This window comes from Anolis sagrei, chromosome X (genome assembly GCF_037176765.1).
Source record: "Anolis sagrei isolate rAnoSag1 chromosome X, rAnoSag1.mat, whole genome shotgun sequence".
NCBI lineage: Eukaryota > Metazoa > Chordata > Lepidosauria > Squamata > Dactyloidae > Anolis > Anolis sagrei.
In genome coordinates this window covers 18,569,660-18,585,750 of record NC_090034.1, presented here as the reverse complement: position 1 = coordinate 18,585,750, position 16,091 = coordinate 18,569,660, and the positions used below count along the sequence as shown (strand labels likewise).

Below are 16,091 nucleotides of genomic sequence, written 5' to 3'. Positions count from 1 at the left end.
ACTATGGCTAGCAAAGAATATGCAAATTTCCCATATTCAATGAGAAAGGGTTATGGACATATCAAAACACCCTCTTGTGCAAACTGTCAAGTGTGTAAGCATACTATGCATAAAAAGTGTGTTTTGTCAAAGTAAACCAACTGTTGTGTTGCCGACATTGAAATTTCATGCAGAGATCTGTGCAAAAACATAGCCCAAGCCAAAAGCCAAAACCAAACCAAAAAGCCCCATGGATGTGGAAGTAAGACATGTTATCAGTTCCCAGGTGTTTGGATCTTAATATCAGCAACCTGGTCTTGCAAAGTGAATGGCCTTACAAATCTCTAATTGATAATCATGGAGTTGGGAGGCACTACAAAGACATGTAATCCAACCTTTTCCATGCAGGAATATGCAACCAAAGCACTGTCAGCTTGATGCCAGCTTTAACATTATCTCTAGATGTTGAAGTCATGGAATGGGAAAGATGTCTTTGTGGCTGTCTTCTCAAAGTGAGGCTAGACAGTTTCTCTGGACATTTACCATCATCTTAACCTTTCCACCAAGTGATACTTTTCACAACTTCTTAGGAGAAGAGGACATGGCTGGTAGAGGTTACCTCTTCTCCACATTCCCAAAAAATGGAAGGGAAGTGTGAACAGTCAGAAACATTGAGCAGTAGGAGTAGCCAAAAAATGGGGTTCCTCAGAAATAATAGTGGACCTCTTTTTGGTGTCTGGGTTGTGAGATACCCAACAATGCTGTCCCAAACTCTACCCAGCAAAAAACTATGGTCTCATTGTCTTGACTGTGGATCTTCCTAGTCAAGGAAGTTAGGCTAGACCCATCTCTTTTAAGCTTCTTGCTGTTCCATATGGCACCCGGTGTTTGAAAGTGCTGCTATTGCTATTTTAGACTACTTTTTAAAAGTGTACTATAATATGTTTTTTGAAAACATTTTCATTTTTTCATTGCCTATGGATCTCTTGGGAACTGGGAGACATTATAGAAATGGTTGTTTTTGTTGGGTGCCTCCAAGTAATTTCCAAATTATGGTGACCCTAAAGTGACTCTATCATGAGTTTTCCTCAAGCTAAAAGCACGTGACTTGCACAAGATCACACTCTTGGTTTTCAGGCAGGGGGGGCTCATTTGCCATAATGCAGTTTGAAATTGCATTATATGGTTAATGTAGGCTCATAAATGCAATTCAATGCAGTGTAGATGGGGCCCTGATCTCCAAAGTTGTAGTCCAGCATTCAAATCACTACTACAGCATGCTGGCTCCAATATAGAAATGCTTTAAATAAATAAAATAAAAATATATTGGGTAAAGTCACCTTCAGGGTCCTGGAAACACAATAAAAATGATTGTAGCCTCATTCACACACACCACGAATATCATCACTACTTGATCACTCAATGTTTCAGTATGGGAACTAGCTCTTTTGGGGCATTGTTTTGAGGTGGTTATTAAATGATATCCCATCTCCAGGATGCTATTCAATTTGTGAAAGTTCATTCTGACAAGCAAGATTGTCCTTAATATTGCAATCAGTCATCAATGAACACAAACGTGCATGAACGAATGAATGAACCAGTCACAAAAACAGGAAGAAATTTTGCACGTTTCTAGCAGAATGTTTAAAAAAGACCAATGGAAAAATGATCTGGAGAAGAAAGTGACTTTTCCCAAGGCAATTCATAGTACAAATAAATGGATTAATTTCTGGAGCATGCAGATGAGAAAAAAGCACATGCTCACTGCCACTTTCAGAAGGTATTCTCTGAATATGCCCAGGCCTTCCCCATCACTACGCTTTTGATACCTGTTTTTTATATAAAATATCTTATCTTGGATACGCAGGATGGCTGTGGGTGTCTATAGCTGCTTGGGAACACACTGCTGAACATTCATCATAAAATGAGTGCCGTGTAGAGAGACAATCCCATGTCACAACCTCATGTCTATAGGACACGGGGACATGCAAACAATTCCGTTGTTGGCTGTATGCCCAAGATAACACACAGGCGGCAATTGTTATCCAAATCTCAGCAAAATACACTGACAACAGCCTCAATATATACAAAAACTACCTCTGATATCTCAGTGTCTTATATATATTTAAAGATCTCAGTATTGGTGTAAAAGAATGTAACTATCTCAGCAGAAAATATTTTTGGCAATGAAGTTTTCCCCAGATTTCTTTTAACTATTCAGCCAATTAGGACCACCCAAATTAAGCTGTCCAAGGAAAATGTGGGTAAGAAAACAGTGCCCTTTAATGCAAATGATAATGTCTTCTTCTTGGTAACTATTTCAGGTTCAAAATATGCATTCCCTGTATTAATGCATGTTTTGGTAGTAGCAGACAGCATTTTTTCATTCTGAAGACAAAAGCCCTAGTTTTATATTGAGGCCTTAGTGTCACCATAAATCAGAAATGACTTGATGGCACACAGCAATGAACTATTGGGCTAAAATTTCCAGAATCCACCAACCAACATGACCAGTGGCTATTCTGCTAGTGGGGTTTTGGGAGTTGTTGCTCAACATTTGCTTATATGTTAGCTTTTTAGCAATAGTCTACATCTGAAAGAGCAGAGTGTAGAACTAAATCATCTGGGAGATCTTTAGGTCCTTTCTGATTCTTATCTATTCAACTGCCTCAAGCCCAAAGGGACATATACACCTCATCATCTTGATCTTTATTGGCAAAATGGCCTAAATGAATGAGTAAACCCACAGACTAGTGGGGATGGTGGTGATGGGGTGGTGGAAGTGGTGGGATTTCATAAGTTTGAATATTGGTTCTATGGATTTACTCATCAATGCTGCTGTTGTGTGCCTTCAAGTTATTTCTGACCTATAGCAACCCTATGGTATTATTAAGTTGTTTTTTTGTGAGATTCATTCAGAATAGGGTGGTCTTGGCCTTCCTCTGGGCTGAAAGAGTGAAGCCATTCAATGTCACCTACTACACTTCCATGAATGAGTGGGGATCTGAATCCTAGTCTACCTGAGTTGTAATTAGACTATGTAGACTGTTTGGATCTTGTCTATTTAAAACTAAAGACTGTAAATATGGGAAGAATTGGGTAATCAGAAATGTTGTTTTGTGTGGAACAACTGTACATTGAGACTTGTTTTAGCAATCAAAACATATTCCTAAGCTTGAAAGTTCTGGAATTCTATATTTTATTTTTACCACTGTGGTAGATGGAATTCAGGATTCTAGTTTTAGTATTATATATTTTAAAAGAGATCCCAGAAGCCTGAAATCTGCTCATTTCTGCTCTAGATGAGTTTCCCAAAAAGTTTAAATGCACCCCGCTGGCAAATTATTTGGGAAGCCCTCAGACAGGAATACTTTGTGTGTTGCCAAGCAAAGTTATGCATTCTCTATTGTGGCTTTGTTTCTCTTTCTCGTTTGAAACCAGGTGGTGTAGAGGGATCTCGTTCTTAGTAGCAAAACCCCAGGAGGTATCGATATATTTAGGATGAAAAATACATCAAAGGGGGAAAAGGCGACTCCTGAGAGATATTTTCAACCTCCAAGCACATTTTTACTGTCAAGTCCAGAACATGAGAGGCTTTTCTTCCTGTATTTTAACTTCTGAGCCTCCAAATTAGCAGTTAGGTAATTTATTGTGCCCAGTGCTAACTCCAAGCCTCTGTGTAGGAACATTAGCAAGGACATTCAAAACGCAAAAATCCAGCTGCCAACATTTTGCAGCTTTTCAGAGTTGCATAAAACTTGCACAGACTAAATTTATAGCAGGGATGCAACCTTGGAAACAACAACTATTTCAGCAAAAATAAAAATGGGGAAGACTCTGGCCAGCTGATCTGTGTGCTTGGTCCATCTAGTGAATGGTTGCTATTTGTGGATGAATAACGGAAAGACCCTGATCTCACTATCTCTGGATATATACATATGTGTATGTGTATATATATATATATATATATATATATATATATATATATATAATGATTTGGAGTTTGTGTTGTCGAAGGCTTTCATGGCTGGAATCACTGGATTGCTGTGAGTTTTTGGGCTATATGGCCATGTTCCAGAAAGAATTTCTCCTGATGTTTCACACACATCTATGGAAGACAGTCTCACGAGGTTGTGAGGTTGTGAAGTCCTAGACTACCAATCAATCTGTTCCTCAAAGGTAGCTTGATCCTTCAACACAACCTCATAACCTCTGAGGATGCCTGTCACAGATGTAGGTGAAATGTCAGGAGAAAATGCTTCTGGGACATGGCCATATAGCCCAAAAAACTCACAGCAACCCACCAGTTTGGAGTTTGTTTGCATGGGCTTATGTCATCCCCTCGATGTTCTAGAGCTTCCAAGGTAATCTGAATTAATCTGAATTAACCCACATTAAGAGAAATCAGAGGGAAACTCCAGAGTTTGGGCAAAATTCTGGAGAGTACAATGGTTGGAGTACAGTGGGGATAGCTTAGTTTTGTAAATGCCTGTATGTAAATTATAAAGCACAGCGGAGAGTTACTCTTCCCAGTGCAGTCATGGACATATATTTTGGACCCTTTGATATCATAGGATTGTCATAAGTCAAAGAGAGCATTCCTATCATTCAGTCATTCTGTTCAGTAAAGGTAGCTTGGTCCTTCAACACAACTATGTGTGAGCATGAAAGTGGGGTGCAACTATTAAAAAATATTATAATATTAAAGGTGCATTATCCTCATCTCTTCTTCACAACACAGGATTGTGAAAAGAAAAGAACACTAGCTTCCTATGTATACACATACTTCCTTACATGTAAATCCCATTTACGCCCAGTGGGACTCATTCCAATTTAATCCTATACAGTCTAAGATGTGTGTTTGTGTTGTTCTGGCGTCTTTGCTGACTGAAGTTTAAGAGAAGCTATAAATCTTAGTAAATAAATGGAGCATTGTATATTCTGAAATGTTGTCACAGAAAAAGCCACTAAAAGTGTTTCAACAGCGATGTATTTTGGTTGCATCTTCCTGTTATACTGTATTCCTTATATACTCTATTACATATAATCATCCCCTTGTAGCTATGGATTCTGTGTCCATTGATTCAACCATCCATGCTTGAAAATATCCCCACACTAAAAATCCCAAAAACAAATCTTGATGCTACCATTTTATACAAGAGATGTCATGTTGCCATGTCATTGTATGTAATGGGACAGAGCATCCATATATTTTAGTATCCAGGAACTAAACCCCAATGGATACCAAGAATCCACTGTAATTAGAAATAGCCTGGATCTGCAACGCTGTGTGGAGAGGAAAAATCATGGAAGTGATCATAAGCCAGCACTTATTATTATGCTGTTGAGCTTCCAAGTGTTATCTATCACCAGATAGGTGCATTAATTCATCTGTCCCACTCCAGACAAAAATAATTAAATAGCCCCTTTGCCAATCACATATATTCTTCAATATTTACTATACTAATAAATAGCATAAATGAAAAGATAATCTGTTGTTTTCTCGCCACTACAGACATATGTTCTATCTTATTGAATCCTGACTTGATTTGTGAAGGAGTTGGATTTTACCAATGAATTTGTTCAATTAGGGAAGCCATGGCCCTGAGTTTGGAAGACATAAGCAGGCTGTTGAAAATAGAGTGACTCGGAGCTCTCCCATTCAATGGGTCACTGTAAGTCAAAAGCCAACAACAAACAAGGGATTCAGAATGTTCTAGTGCAGTTCACTGAACATCACCAAACAAAAAGATGCTCAGGTTCCATAGGATGTCTCTACAGCAATGGAAATGCTATCTTAATGCTACAGTTATGCCTTGTGGAAACATCTTTGATGAGAAGCTTGGTATACAATAGCATACATATACATCTCTAGCTCCCCCCTCCCAATCCCATATATATTCCAAATTTATGTTCATATCCAAGGATGGCACATTGTCTTATTCAAATCTGAGACAAAACAAATTAAGTCATAAAACAACAGAGGGACAGACATTCAAAGTGAAAGAGTTCAGCCTTGGGACTCAATTCAAGCAAGCCATTCAGTGAGTCAATGTGATGGATCTGTCATAATCCAGGAACAGCATTACATACATTCTAGTGAGACGCCAAGTGATCATGCAAATGACAAAAGTGACAATACGCTCCATTGCCATGCCAAAACGAGTTTAGCGCCATGAAGAACAACACTGGGAAGCTTGGCCCATTTTCTAGCAATCTTGTGGCAGGGTCACACTCTGACCTCCTGAGGAGGGTCCACATGAGATCACATGAGTCTCTTGACCCTTCTTTCTAGTTTGAAAGCATACTGAAGGACCTCTCACCTTCCCTTCAGCTGATGCCCCAGCACTTGATGCCTCCATTAATTCATTCTTCAAAGAGGTGGATGTACCGGCCAACAAGCCCTTGTTACTGAAACAACTACATTTCTGCTTGAGTGGTCTTGGCTGAGAAGTACAGGCCTTGATCCTATTATCACTTCCAACTAGAGGAAATCTGCTGAACCAATACAATTTACCTCTCTGTTGACTCATTTTTCAAGATTGGGTTCACCAGCCCTTCTCTAATTAGTACTAAGAGGATATGGGGTAGATAGAAAAATGTAAGGGGTCTCTAGTTGTATTTCTCACTATGGCAGTAGTGGAAAAGTTAGATCAATGCCAAGCCTATAGTCTTTTCTACTGCATTCACATTTGCTTTAACAAATAGTGCAGATGTACTGAAACCACATGACAATGGAAAGGCAACACTTAGGCACTTCCCATTGATTTAATGGGTCAACTCTAGTTGGGATAAACAAATTATAGTCATATATGCAAAAAGGTCATGCCATAGCAAAGTCATAACCATCTGCAATTAAAGAGGAAATCTGAATAAATATCATTTGCCCATTGATACCCTGCAAATGTGCAATTAATCACATTTAGCCTTGCTTTCATTCATACTTTAGCTTGAAAAATTATTGCTTCATGAGTCTGCATTACGGACTGGAAAGTTACTTTGCCCATTCATAAAGGGACAGGGGTGGATAGATGGACATCACACTACCATGGCTCTGCTAAATTTGTTTCTAGACCGTTTTTATACCTTCCTTCTTTAACAACCATCAACATATCTTTCAGGGTTGATTCCCTCTGAGTGCTCTCCTCATTTCTCAACTATGACACCCTTGTGTTCAACTATATTTCCAGTTATGACAAACAAAGAAAATATTAGAATATCGCCACAATTAATGTGTTGCAGTGGCTATCATAATCCTGTGATTTATTAATATTTGAGCTTTAGAGCATCAAATTTAACCACCTATTTCAATATCGAACTACTAGAATCCATTAAATTGGATTTTATTGGCCTCATGGACCATAAGGTCCAAGCTAAATGCAGGATCTCTAACTAGAGCAGTGGTTCTCAACCTGTGGGTCCCCAGATGTTTTAGCCTTCAAGTCCCAGAAATCTTAACAGCTGGTATATTGGCTGGGATTTCTGGTAGTTGTAGGCCAAAACACCCGAGGACCCACAGGATGAGAACCACTGAACTAGAGCATTCCCAGGAGATATCTCTACAGCCACCTTTAAGATGTCCAGAGAAGGAGACTTCACCAGTTCTTTAGACAATAGATCTACAGGTTCATAGAGTCCTACTTGACTGCTCTCTTCATTTTATTATTAAGGCACGTTAGAACCTTGGCTTTCTCCATATTTATAACCCAGTAGACCCTAATGTCATCAGATCCTGTCTGATCTTGGAATCTAAGCAGGAGCAGACCTGGTTAATACAGAAATGGAAGACCACCAAAAATACTAGTCTTTATTTCAGAGAAAGGAACTGACAAAACCAACAATGAATATACTTAAGAAAGCATTATGAAATGCATGAGGTTTGCCATAAGTCAACAGACAAAGGCGCATACACACAATAAGGTACTGTTGTTGTTATCTGAAAAGTTAATAGTATTTCAATCTCAAATGGTTTCATCTAAAGAGGTTTTGTGTGTGTGTGTGTGTGCATGTCCAAAAATATAAGCACACTCTGTTTTTTTCAAAACAATTATAAAATAATACTGATGTTGACTGGAGAAACAATAATTCATTCTTATGACCAGATAAACAAGGCTCATTTATAGCAAAAAGGCACCAAAGGAGGGTCAAATTGGGCAGACAAGATGCAAACTGTTTTAAACTGGTAATTTACTTAGATGCAGGATTAGTAATTAACTCAAGTTTTTGCCTTCTTACAATTTATAAGGAACCAATATCTACAGGGAAGGAAGAAACTAATTTATTCAGATGCAAAACTCTAGATCTTACTTTTCGTAGGGGGAAAAATTATTAAAAAGTTAATAAATCGAATCAACCAGTTTGCAACTAAAACATAATTTAAAGTATCCATGTTTGCATAAAGTTTCATATCCACAAAATATTATTTGCATAGGTTACTTATTAAAAGTAGTTTTATAATTTCCCCCAGAGAGAAAAGCAATTAAAATTTTATAGATTTGCAACTAACCCCCCAAATCTTTATTCAGCTGGGGACAAACACGTTTAAAACCACAGAGCTAAATAACACTCAAACAAACTAAATCCACTTAAAATACCTATGATTATGCAAAAAGCTGACATTATTGCAATTCTAATTATTTATCAAGAGTGTGTCTCAGAAACTGAGCAACTGGAGCAATTTTATCATTAACAAAACAGGGGGATGTAACGATTGCATTTCTATGACCTGATTCTCACTCTGTTGTTGGTGTCCTTCTCAGAACTGAGCTGGACAAGTGCAGTGGTGGAATGTGCACACTCAAAAAGTTTTATACATGTAACAGTTACTGCAGTTACATTATGAGTTCTCTGAACTGTAAGATGTGACTATGCTTAAAGTGAAAGGACCAATTTCAAAGACGGCAGAGGAGAGGAATATTGATGTGATACTAGAACATGTTCTCCTCATTTCAGACATTCCTTAAGGCTCTCGACCTGTGGATCCCCAGGTGTTTTGGCCTACAACTTCCAGAAATGTCAGCCAGTTTACCAGATGTTAGGATTTCCAGGAGTTGAAGGCCAAAACATCTGGGGACCCACAGGTTGAGAACCACTGCCTTAAGGGGTCATTGAGGCTCATAGCTTCAGTGTCCATGAGCTGGAGAACCTGTTCTGTGTTACACTTTGAATTTTAAAGGAACTGAACCCATAGAGGTTCAGCACATGGCTATGGTTTGTATATGCTCATTCTACAGATTGGCTATGGACTAAGCTTATTTTCTGCTGCTTCAGATACTAGGACATGAAACAATGGATTCAAATGGCAAGAAAGGAAATTGCCTCTACTGATAGTGAGGATTTCCTGGCTGCAAAGAGCCATTTAATGATGGATGATATTATTTTGGTGGGTAATGAACTTCCCTTTGAACATTTTTGCCCAGAGGTTGGATGGCCATCTTCCAGGAGGGACTTAGATTATGGTTAAACTAGATGGCTCTCGCAGACTCTTCCAACTTGCACGATTCTAAGACCATAGATCATTTTGTTCAAAAGGCTGAACCCATAGGTGTCAACAGCCTAGATACATTTCTGACTGAAATGCCACAGGGTATGAATGAATCTGGAGTAGGAAGGATTTACTCTTGCTAAGATGTATCTGGGGAGGAGTATATGAGCTCCTTGTGAAGAGGTAAGCACAAAAAACAACAGCAAAATACTTTTATGAAGGAACAGAACTGGAGAATGCTTTTGAAATGCGAAACAATGGCCTTCGATACAAAGCCATTATGCTGAGAGTATATCTGCCTTTGCACACTGGAATATTGGGCCATAGCATGCTTGGCAGACATGTTAGACTTGTCCTTGTAGTAGATTTGCACCTTGATTTGCCAAATTCATGTCAAAATTGTATTTCAGCCTCCTCCCATTTTTAATATACAAAATTGGATAACATCCCTAAAGACAAGCCTATACTCCAGCACTTTTGGATTTCCAAACATATAAGGCAGTGAATATTTCCTTCCAAGGAAAGCAGTACAATTCTGCTGCAGCTAAATGAGAAGACAGGATTAGAAGTGACCAAACTGAATGGAAAAGTTGGCTGAGAAATGTTGCTGCTCTGAGCTCCTGCAAAAAATAGGAAATGTGATGTATGGGGTCTCACAAAAACAGGGAACTTTATGGTTTTCTTATACAATCCAAGAAAGCCCCTTTCATCACATGGGAATTTCAGTTCCCCAGCAGAGGAGAACACCTACTCTATATATGCACTGGAGACCAACCACAATTTAATTCCAATCATTTCATTCCTTATTTCCCCATAACCCTAATATGTATTACCACTGATTCTTACTCGAGAAACAAAATCTGGAACATTGTTTTAGTTGTTAGGACTAATAAATGGGTAACAACTACCAAATATTTGTAATATAAGTCTGACATCTAAGGACATTTTACACCACACATAAGTAGAAAGCAGGGTCCAGAGGGACTTATCCCTTTGTCCTGTGAAATGGATGTTGCCACACTTTATTGACTACACTCTTATTCCTAAACTTCTTCCAAACAGGACACACAATTCCATTGGAGCAAGTCTTTCTGATGCTTCCTTTGCCATGGAAAACATATGGCTCCCAGGTCAGTGTTGTGATAAATCTGCTCTGTTGGTTTGAGGAGCTATCCAAAAAAAACCCAAAAGGTCCAGTACATTGGATAGCTCCAATACAGCTCAAATTCAAACAGATTGAGACCCTTTCTATACTGCCATATAATCCAGATGATCAAAGCAGATAATCCACATTATCTGCTTTGAACTGGATTATATGAATCTACACTGCCATATTCAAAATAGATAATCTGAGTTTTAAATGACAATGTAGAAGGGGTCATATTCACCATTCCACTGACCTCAGAGCCACTAACCACCACTGTCTCTTCACTGCACTTGGCATCTTAATCCATTGTGTTTTTCTGTTGGAGTATTGTATCCAGAGTTTTCCACTAAAGGAAAATCCCTGATATTTTTATGTGATGCCAAGGTTTCCAGGAAGTGGGTTGATGTGAGTTTTCCGGGCTGTATGGTCATGTTCCGAAAGCATCCTCTCCTGATATTTTGCCTGCATTTATGAGAGGCATCCTCAGAGGTTGTGAAGTCTGGTTTCCATGAAGTCCAATATTCCTAAAAGAATCCATTATTTATAGTACCAGGTATAAACACACCCTCTGCAAGGAGACAGACAATTGTGATAATGTGAATTTCCAGGTGATGCCTATGTGCAGATAGCCCAGATCCCTTAGGAACACCAAGATCATGCAAAGCCTGAAGCTCTTTGTATCAAATCATATCAAACCCTTGGAACAGCCATGTAATAAGTCAAAGCGAATCTGCTCAAGAACCCAGTATCAAATTCAGAGTTGATGGGAATCTTTCTGTCCTTCTCTGAAGGACTGACCTTATTTTGTTTTATGTTGGGTTGGTTCTATGGACCCTGAAAGCCCCCTCCCTTGTTTTTAAAGCACTGCAAGCTCCCAGAAGGTAAAAATTACTTTTCAGCTGTCACATGCCAATGACACACCTTTGTGGAAATGAAATGAGAATTACTGAGTTGCACTCCATACAATGGGCTGTCCTAAGTAGGAAAGGAAAGGAAATGGCACCTAGCTCCAGTTGCATTTCAGGCACAAACAGCAAGAGACTGGAGTGACAGAACTAATCCGGAAGTCAGAACAAAAAGGAAAAAAAACCGGAAAAACAAAACAAAGTTGAACTTGCTTACCTGTCAGACACAGCATGCCTCAGCCAGCTCATGCAAATTGAATTTTGTTCACCAAACATGTGTTTGTTTCTTCATTACCCGAATAATAAGCACATTGGGAAGGCAATAACGCATGCAGAGCGGTTCAACATTCATTCATTGTTCCATAAACAGATTACATTGACTTCAGAATCCACCAACAGCACTTTTAAAACCCATCCAAAACAAATTCCTCCTTCCATGGCTCTATCTTCTCATAGCCTAAGATCCACTTGAGGTTTACATTTCATAACACCGTTGCCTCTTTCCTTCTAGGCCTCTCATTCTCCTGCTGATACACTGAACTGTTTTTAAAAGGCATAAAACCTTTCACAATAGTGATTGATTTCTCTTTCTACTCAATAAAGTGTCCAATATAATTGCTTGAGATGGACTGGCTTCCATGATATTGGCAATTGAGCACCCAATATCCCAATTGTAATTTGGAACTGGAATGGGAGAGGGTGAAGAACATGTTGATTCTCTGGTTGAAATCATGTGCTGAACAACCATATTTATTTAGAAGTTCCACTAAGCTCAGTGGGAACTTCATCCCTAATATGTGTGTTGAAATTTTGTGCACAGTTGAGAATACAATCTATGGAAGTGACTTCTGAAGAAATGGAGATAGCATTGGGCCTTAAAAGTTCTATTCTAATCATGCTTCTAGTGAAATACACATAGTAGGAAGGATGGGTTTCTCACAGTTAAATGGATACAGAAGCATAGCTGTAAGCATTTTTATTTTCAGCTGAATTGTGCCATTTTGTGCTTATTTCTGTATCATCTAAATCCAGTTGCAAATCCAACTCAGTGCTGGCCTGTTGAAGCAATTACATGAGGTAAAACTCATTGAATTGAAATGAGTCCATGAATCTATAGTAGGCCCTCCGCTCTTACAGAGGTTAGAGGCACAGAAACAGGATTTCTTTTAATATACACGTGTTATTGGGATAGTTCTATGCTTATGTTGTTGTTATTGTTATTTTTGCTTATGTTATGACTCTGTATGTTCTGATGTTGTTACTTGAAAACCACCCTGAGTCCCTTCAGGGAGATAGAGTGGTATATAAATAAACTTTTATTATTATTATTATACAGGGTGAGGCAGCATAACTTCCTTTTTTAAAATGCACGCCATTCATTTGGTTGAAGACGTAGCGGAGCGCTAGTGGTCTCATTCAAGAGGCGGGAGTATAAAGTTTTGTCCTGACACAGTTCAGTCGCCATCATGCGCTGGAACAGTGAGGAGCATGCTTTTGCCGTTGAGGCCTACTTTTTGAGCGGATTTGGAGTGGCTGGCCCGCTTTCCAAATTTGGCCCTTGTGATTTTTTTTCTATGGGGTTTTTTGAAATCCCGTGTTTATGTGAACCGTCCAAGGACCCTACAAGATTTGAAGACCAACATCCAGGAAGAAATTGCCAACATAACGCCTGCTATGCTGGGAAGAGTCATGACAAACGCCAGAAATCGGTTTACTCAGTGTATGGAGAATGGGGGATGTCGCCTACCTAATTTGATCTTCAAAACTACGTAAAACAAAACTTTAGGTATGCGCCTACATTATAAAAAAAAATAAAAATTTCTGATTCATACAACAGGTTTTATTAAGTTTTGAAAAAAGGAAGTTATGCTGCCTCACCCTGTAAGAGTGAGAAAACAGTAAATAAAGAAACTATTAAATATTCTCTAGTTACCTCATCACACTAGAAAATGAATCCACTTTAAATCCAGTTGCTGCCTCCTACAGAATTCTGGGGTTTGTAGTTTAGGGAGGAGCCTTAAACAGCTTCACTAAACTGCAAACCCCAGAATTCTGCAAGAGGCAGAAACTGGATTTAAAGTTGTTTCATTCTCTAGTGTGACAAAGGAGTAGGAATCTTTAAGCCCCCCAGTGCTACTCTATAGACAACTTTTGCCACAACAGAGTTGCACTGAGGGACCCACCAGTTCCCAGAGAGAAGATATAAAACAAATTCAGAAAAGTGAAACCTGTAAATCCAGTTGCTACTTTAGCTGAAAATAGCAACTGGAAAATATAATAATAATAATAATAATAATAATAATAATAATAATATACTTTGAGGAGACAATTTCTCCAGAAGTTGGAGGTGTACTTCAAAAATATGTGTATGCAGGAAAAAGAATGTAACTGAGAAAAAGAAAGGGGCAGCTGATATGTTTTGAAGGATATATATTTTAAAGGGAAAAGTTATTTAAATAGGTAAGCACTGCTACTCTTAAGTGGCATGATCCAGGAAAATGTTTTACTATGAGTTCCTCTGAATTAAGAAATCCAATTTCATGAAAACCCAACAGAATTTCAGTACGTCCTTTTGTTTTGCTCCATGAATGCCCAATTTTATTTGAATTGGAGTGCTTGGTATTGATTTCAGAACAGATTCCAATTGCATTTATCATTAGCCAAAGAAAGAAAGCTAAATGAAAGTATTATTGGACAAAACAGACTAGGATAGTGACTACCAGATGTTTTAGACTGCAACTCATTCCCTAGCAAAGGTAATGCTGGAAACCTTGGAAGCTGGAACTTAACACATCTGTTGCCAAATGCACTCCAGGGCAGAGAAGGCTAACTCAGAAGCTTGGTGACCCCTTTGCACCAGTCCATCCATAGAAGTGATCCCCTCTTAGTTCATCATAAGTATAATTTGCCTGTTCTGTACACTTCTCTGTGCCCAACTAAGCTGGCCAACTCCTGTGCAACAGCTCTTCATGGACTGCCACTACACAACCCTATAGACTGTTGTTATGCGCAGAGTGAGAAAACAGCTTGGAGACCATAAACAAAAGCTGGTTTTAAGAGCTCTAAGTACCGCAATCTCCAAGTGAAGTATGTACCCAGCAATAAATTGTCTCTTACCTGTCACTGTAGGCAGCTGCGGTGGCTGTGGTAGGTTGGGCATATCGGTAGGCAGCATAACCGCCCTGAAACACAAACACAGTCTAATCAAATTACAGACAGTGTTAAATAAAAAAACACCACCCTTCATAATTAGCAACAATTAGTTGGTTTATGATTTCCATGTTCTGCTACAGAGACTTTCCAATGTTGTCATTGTTAACGGCAGCATCTAAAAAACAGGCTCATATATTAGCTGAGTAAACAGCTCGGTATACAAAACTTCTGGTGCAAAACTGGAGGTGGAACTCATGGGAGATTAATTTACAGCACAAGTGGATGCTTGCTCCTTGGATATAATCTGCATTGAATTTAATGGGGAAGGGTGCACAGCTCCGCAAATCATGTATACGCAGAATGGGCCCATGCCCTTCAGTAAAGAGGCATCTTAAGATGAAACAATTTGTTTTTTGAAGACAGAGTTGAAGGTCAAAGCAGAACTGGACCTTCATATCCAGTAGCAATGTATCTTAGACCCCATTTACACTGCCATTATAGTGCAGATTGAATTGGATTATATAGCAATTAGGGCTGGGTGGTTTCGTTTCGTAATTTCATAATTCGTTAAAAATTCGTTATTTTTTTATAACGAAGCGATAACGAACCATTCAGGAGCAACTAAAAAACGAAATGAATTTTTAAATTCGTTTTGTAATTGTTTCAAATTCGTTTTGTATTCATTTCGTTATCATTTTGAAATCGTTTTGTTATTATTTCCGCATGTCTGGGGCAAGTTTTATAGTTGTTGTTTGTTTAATCAGTGAAAAAAAATTATAAATATCACACCAACAGTCAACAACAGAGGGAGAGGGAAGCTTCAGAAGTTCCCCATGTCCCATTTGGAGGTTTTTTAGCGTATTGCACGGTCGCGTCCGCCATTAATGAATCGATTCGTAATTGTTTCGTTATTGTTTCGTATTGTTTTGTAATTTACGAAATTTCGTAAATATCGAACTTTTTAAAAGAAAAATTTCGGAATTCTTTTAAAAATCGAAACGCAAAAACCCCCAAAAAACGAATCGATTTTAGAAACAAATTTTTCCGTGGTTGCCCAGCCCTAATAGCAATGTAGACTCATATAATCTGTTTAAACTGCATTACATGAGTCTACATTGACCATATGGTGAAATTCAAATAGCATTAGATGACAGTGGCAATGGGTCCTTAGAGTCTCAGATGGGGGCACTAGCAAGGTTTGATCCTCACCGGCCATGAATGGACTATATGCAAAGCTGGGTATTTTGCTGGTCACAGCCTGATGAAAATATAGAAAAGGATGGATGCATGTCTGATGGGGCAATGCCATGTTTTCATTAGGTGAGAAGCGACTCTTCTTCCATGAATGGGATGCATTAAAAACCAGAGATCCGAAGAAAGGCCTTGTGGGTGCCTCATACAGCATTATGATATTAATGGTAAT

The 16,091-nt window shown here is 38.7% G+C and overlaps 1 protein-coding gene across 12 annotated transcripts in view; it reads right to left on the bottom strand.

Annotated features, from left to right (window-relative positions):
* RBFOX1 (RNA binding fox-1 homolog 1) overlaps positions 1 to 16,091 on the bottom strand; it is a 1,606,230-nt gene that overhangs the window by 20,821 nt on the left and 1,569,318 nt on the right. For all 12 annotated transcript variants that reach the window (XM_067473372.1, XM_067473373.1, XM_067473365.1 and 9 more), the window contains one exon: positions 14,633 to 14,697. In XM_067473372.1, the coding sequence (XP_067329473.1) occupies positions 14,633 to 14,697 (65 nt within the window). The remainder of the gene's footprint in view (positions 1 to 14,632; positions 14,698 to 16,091) is intronic.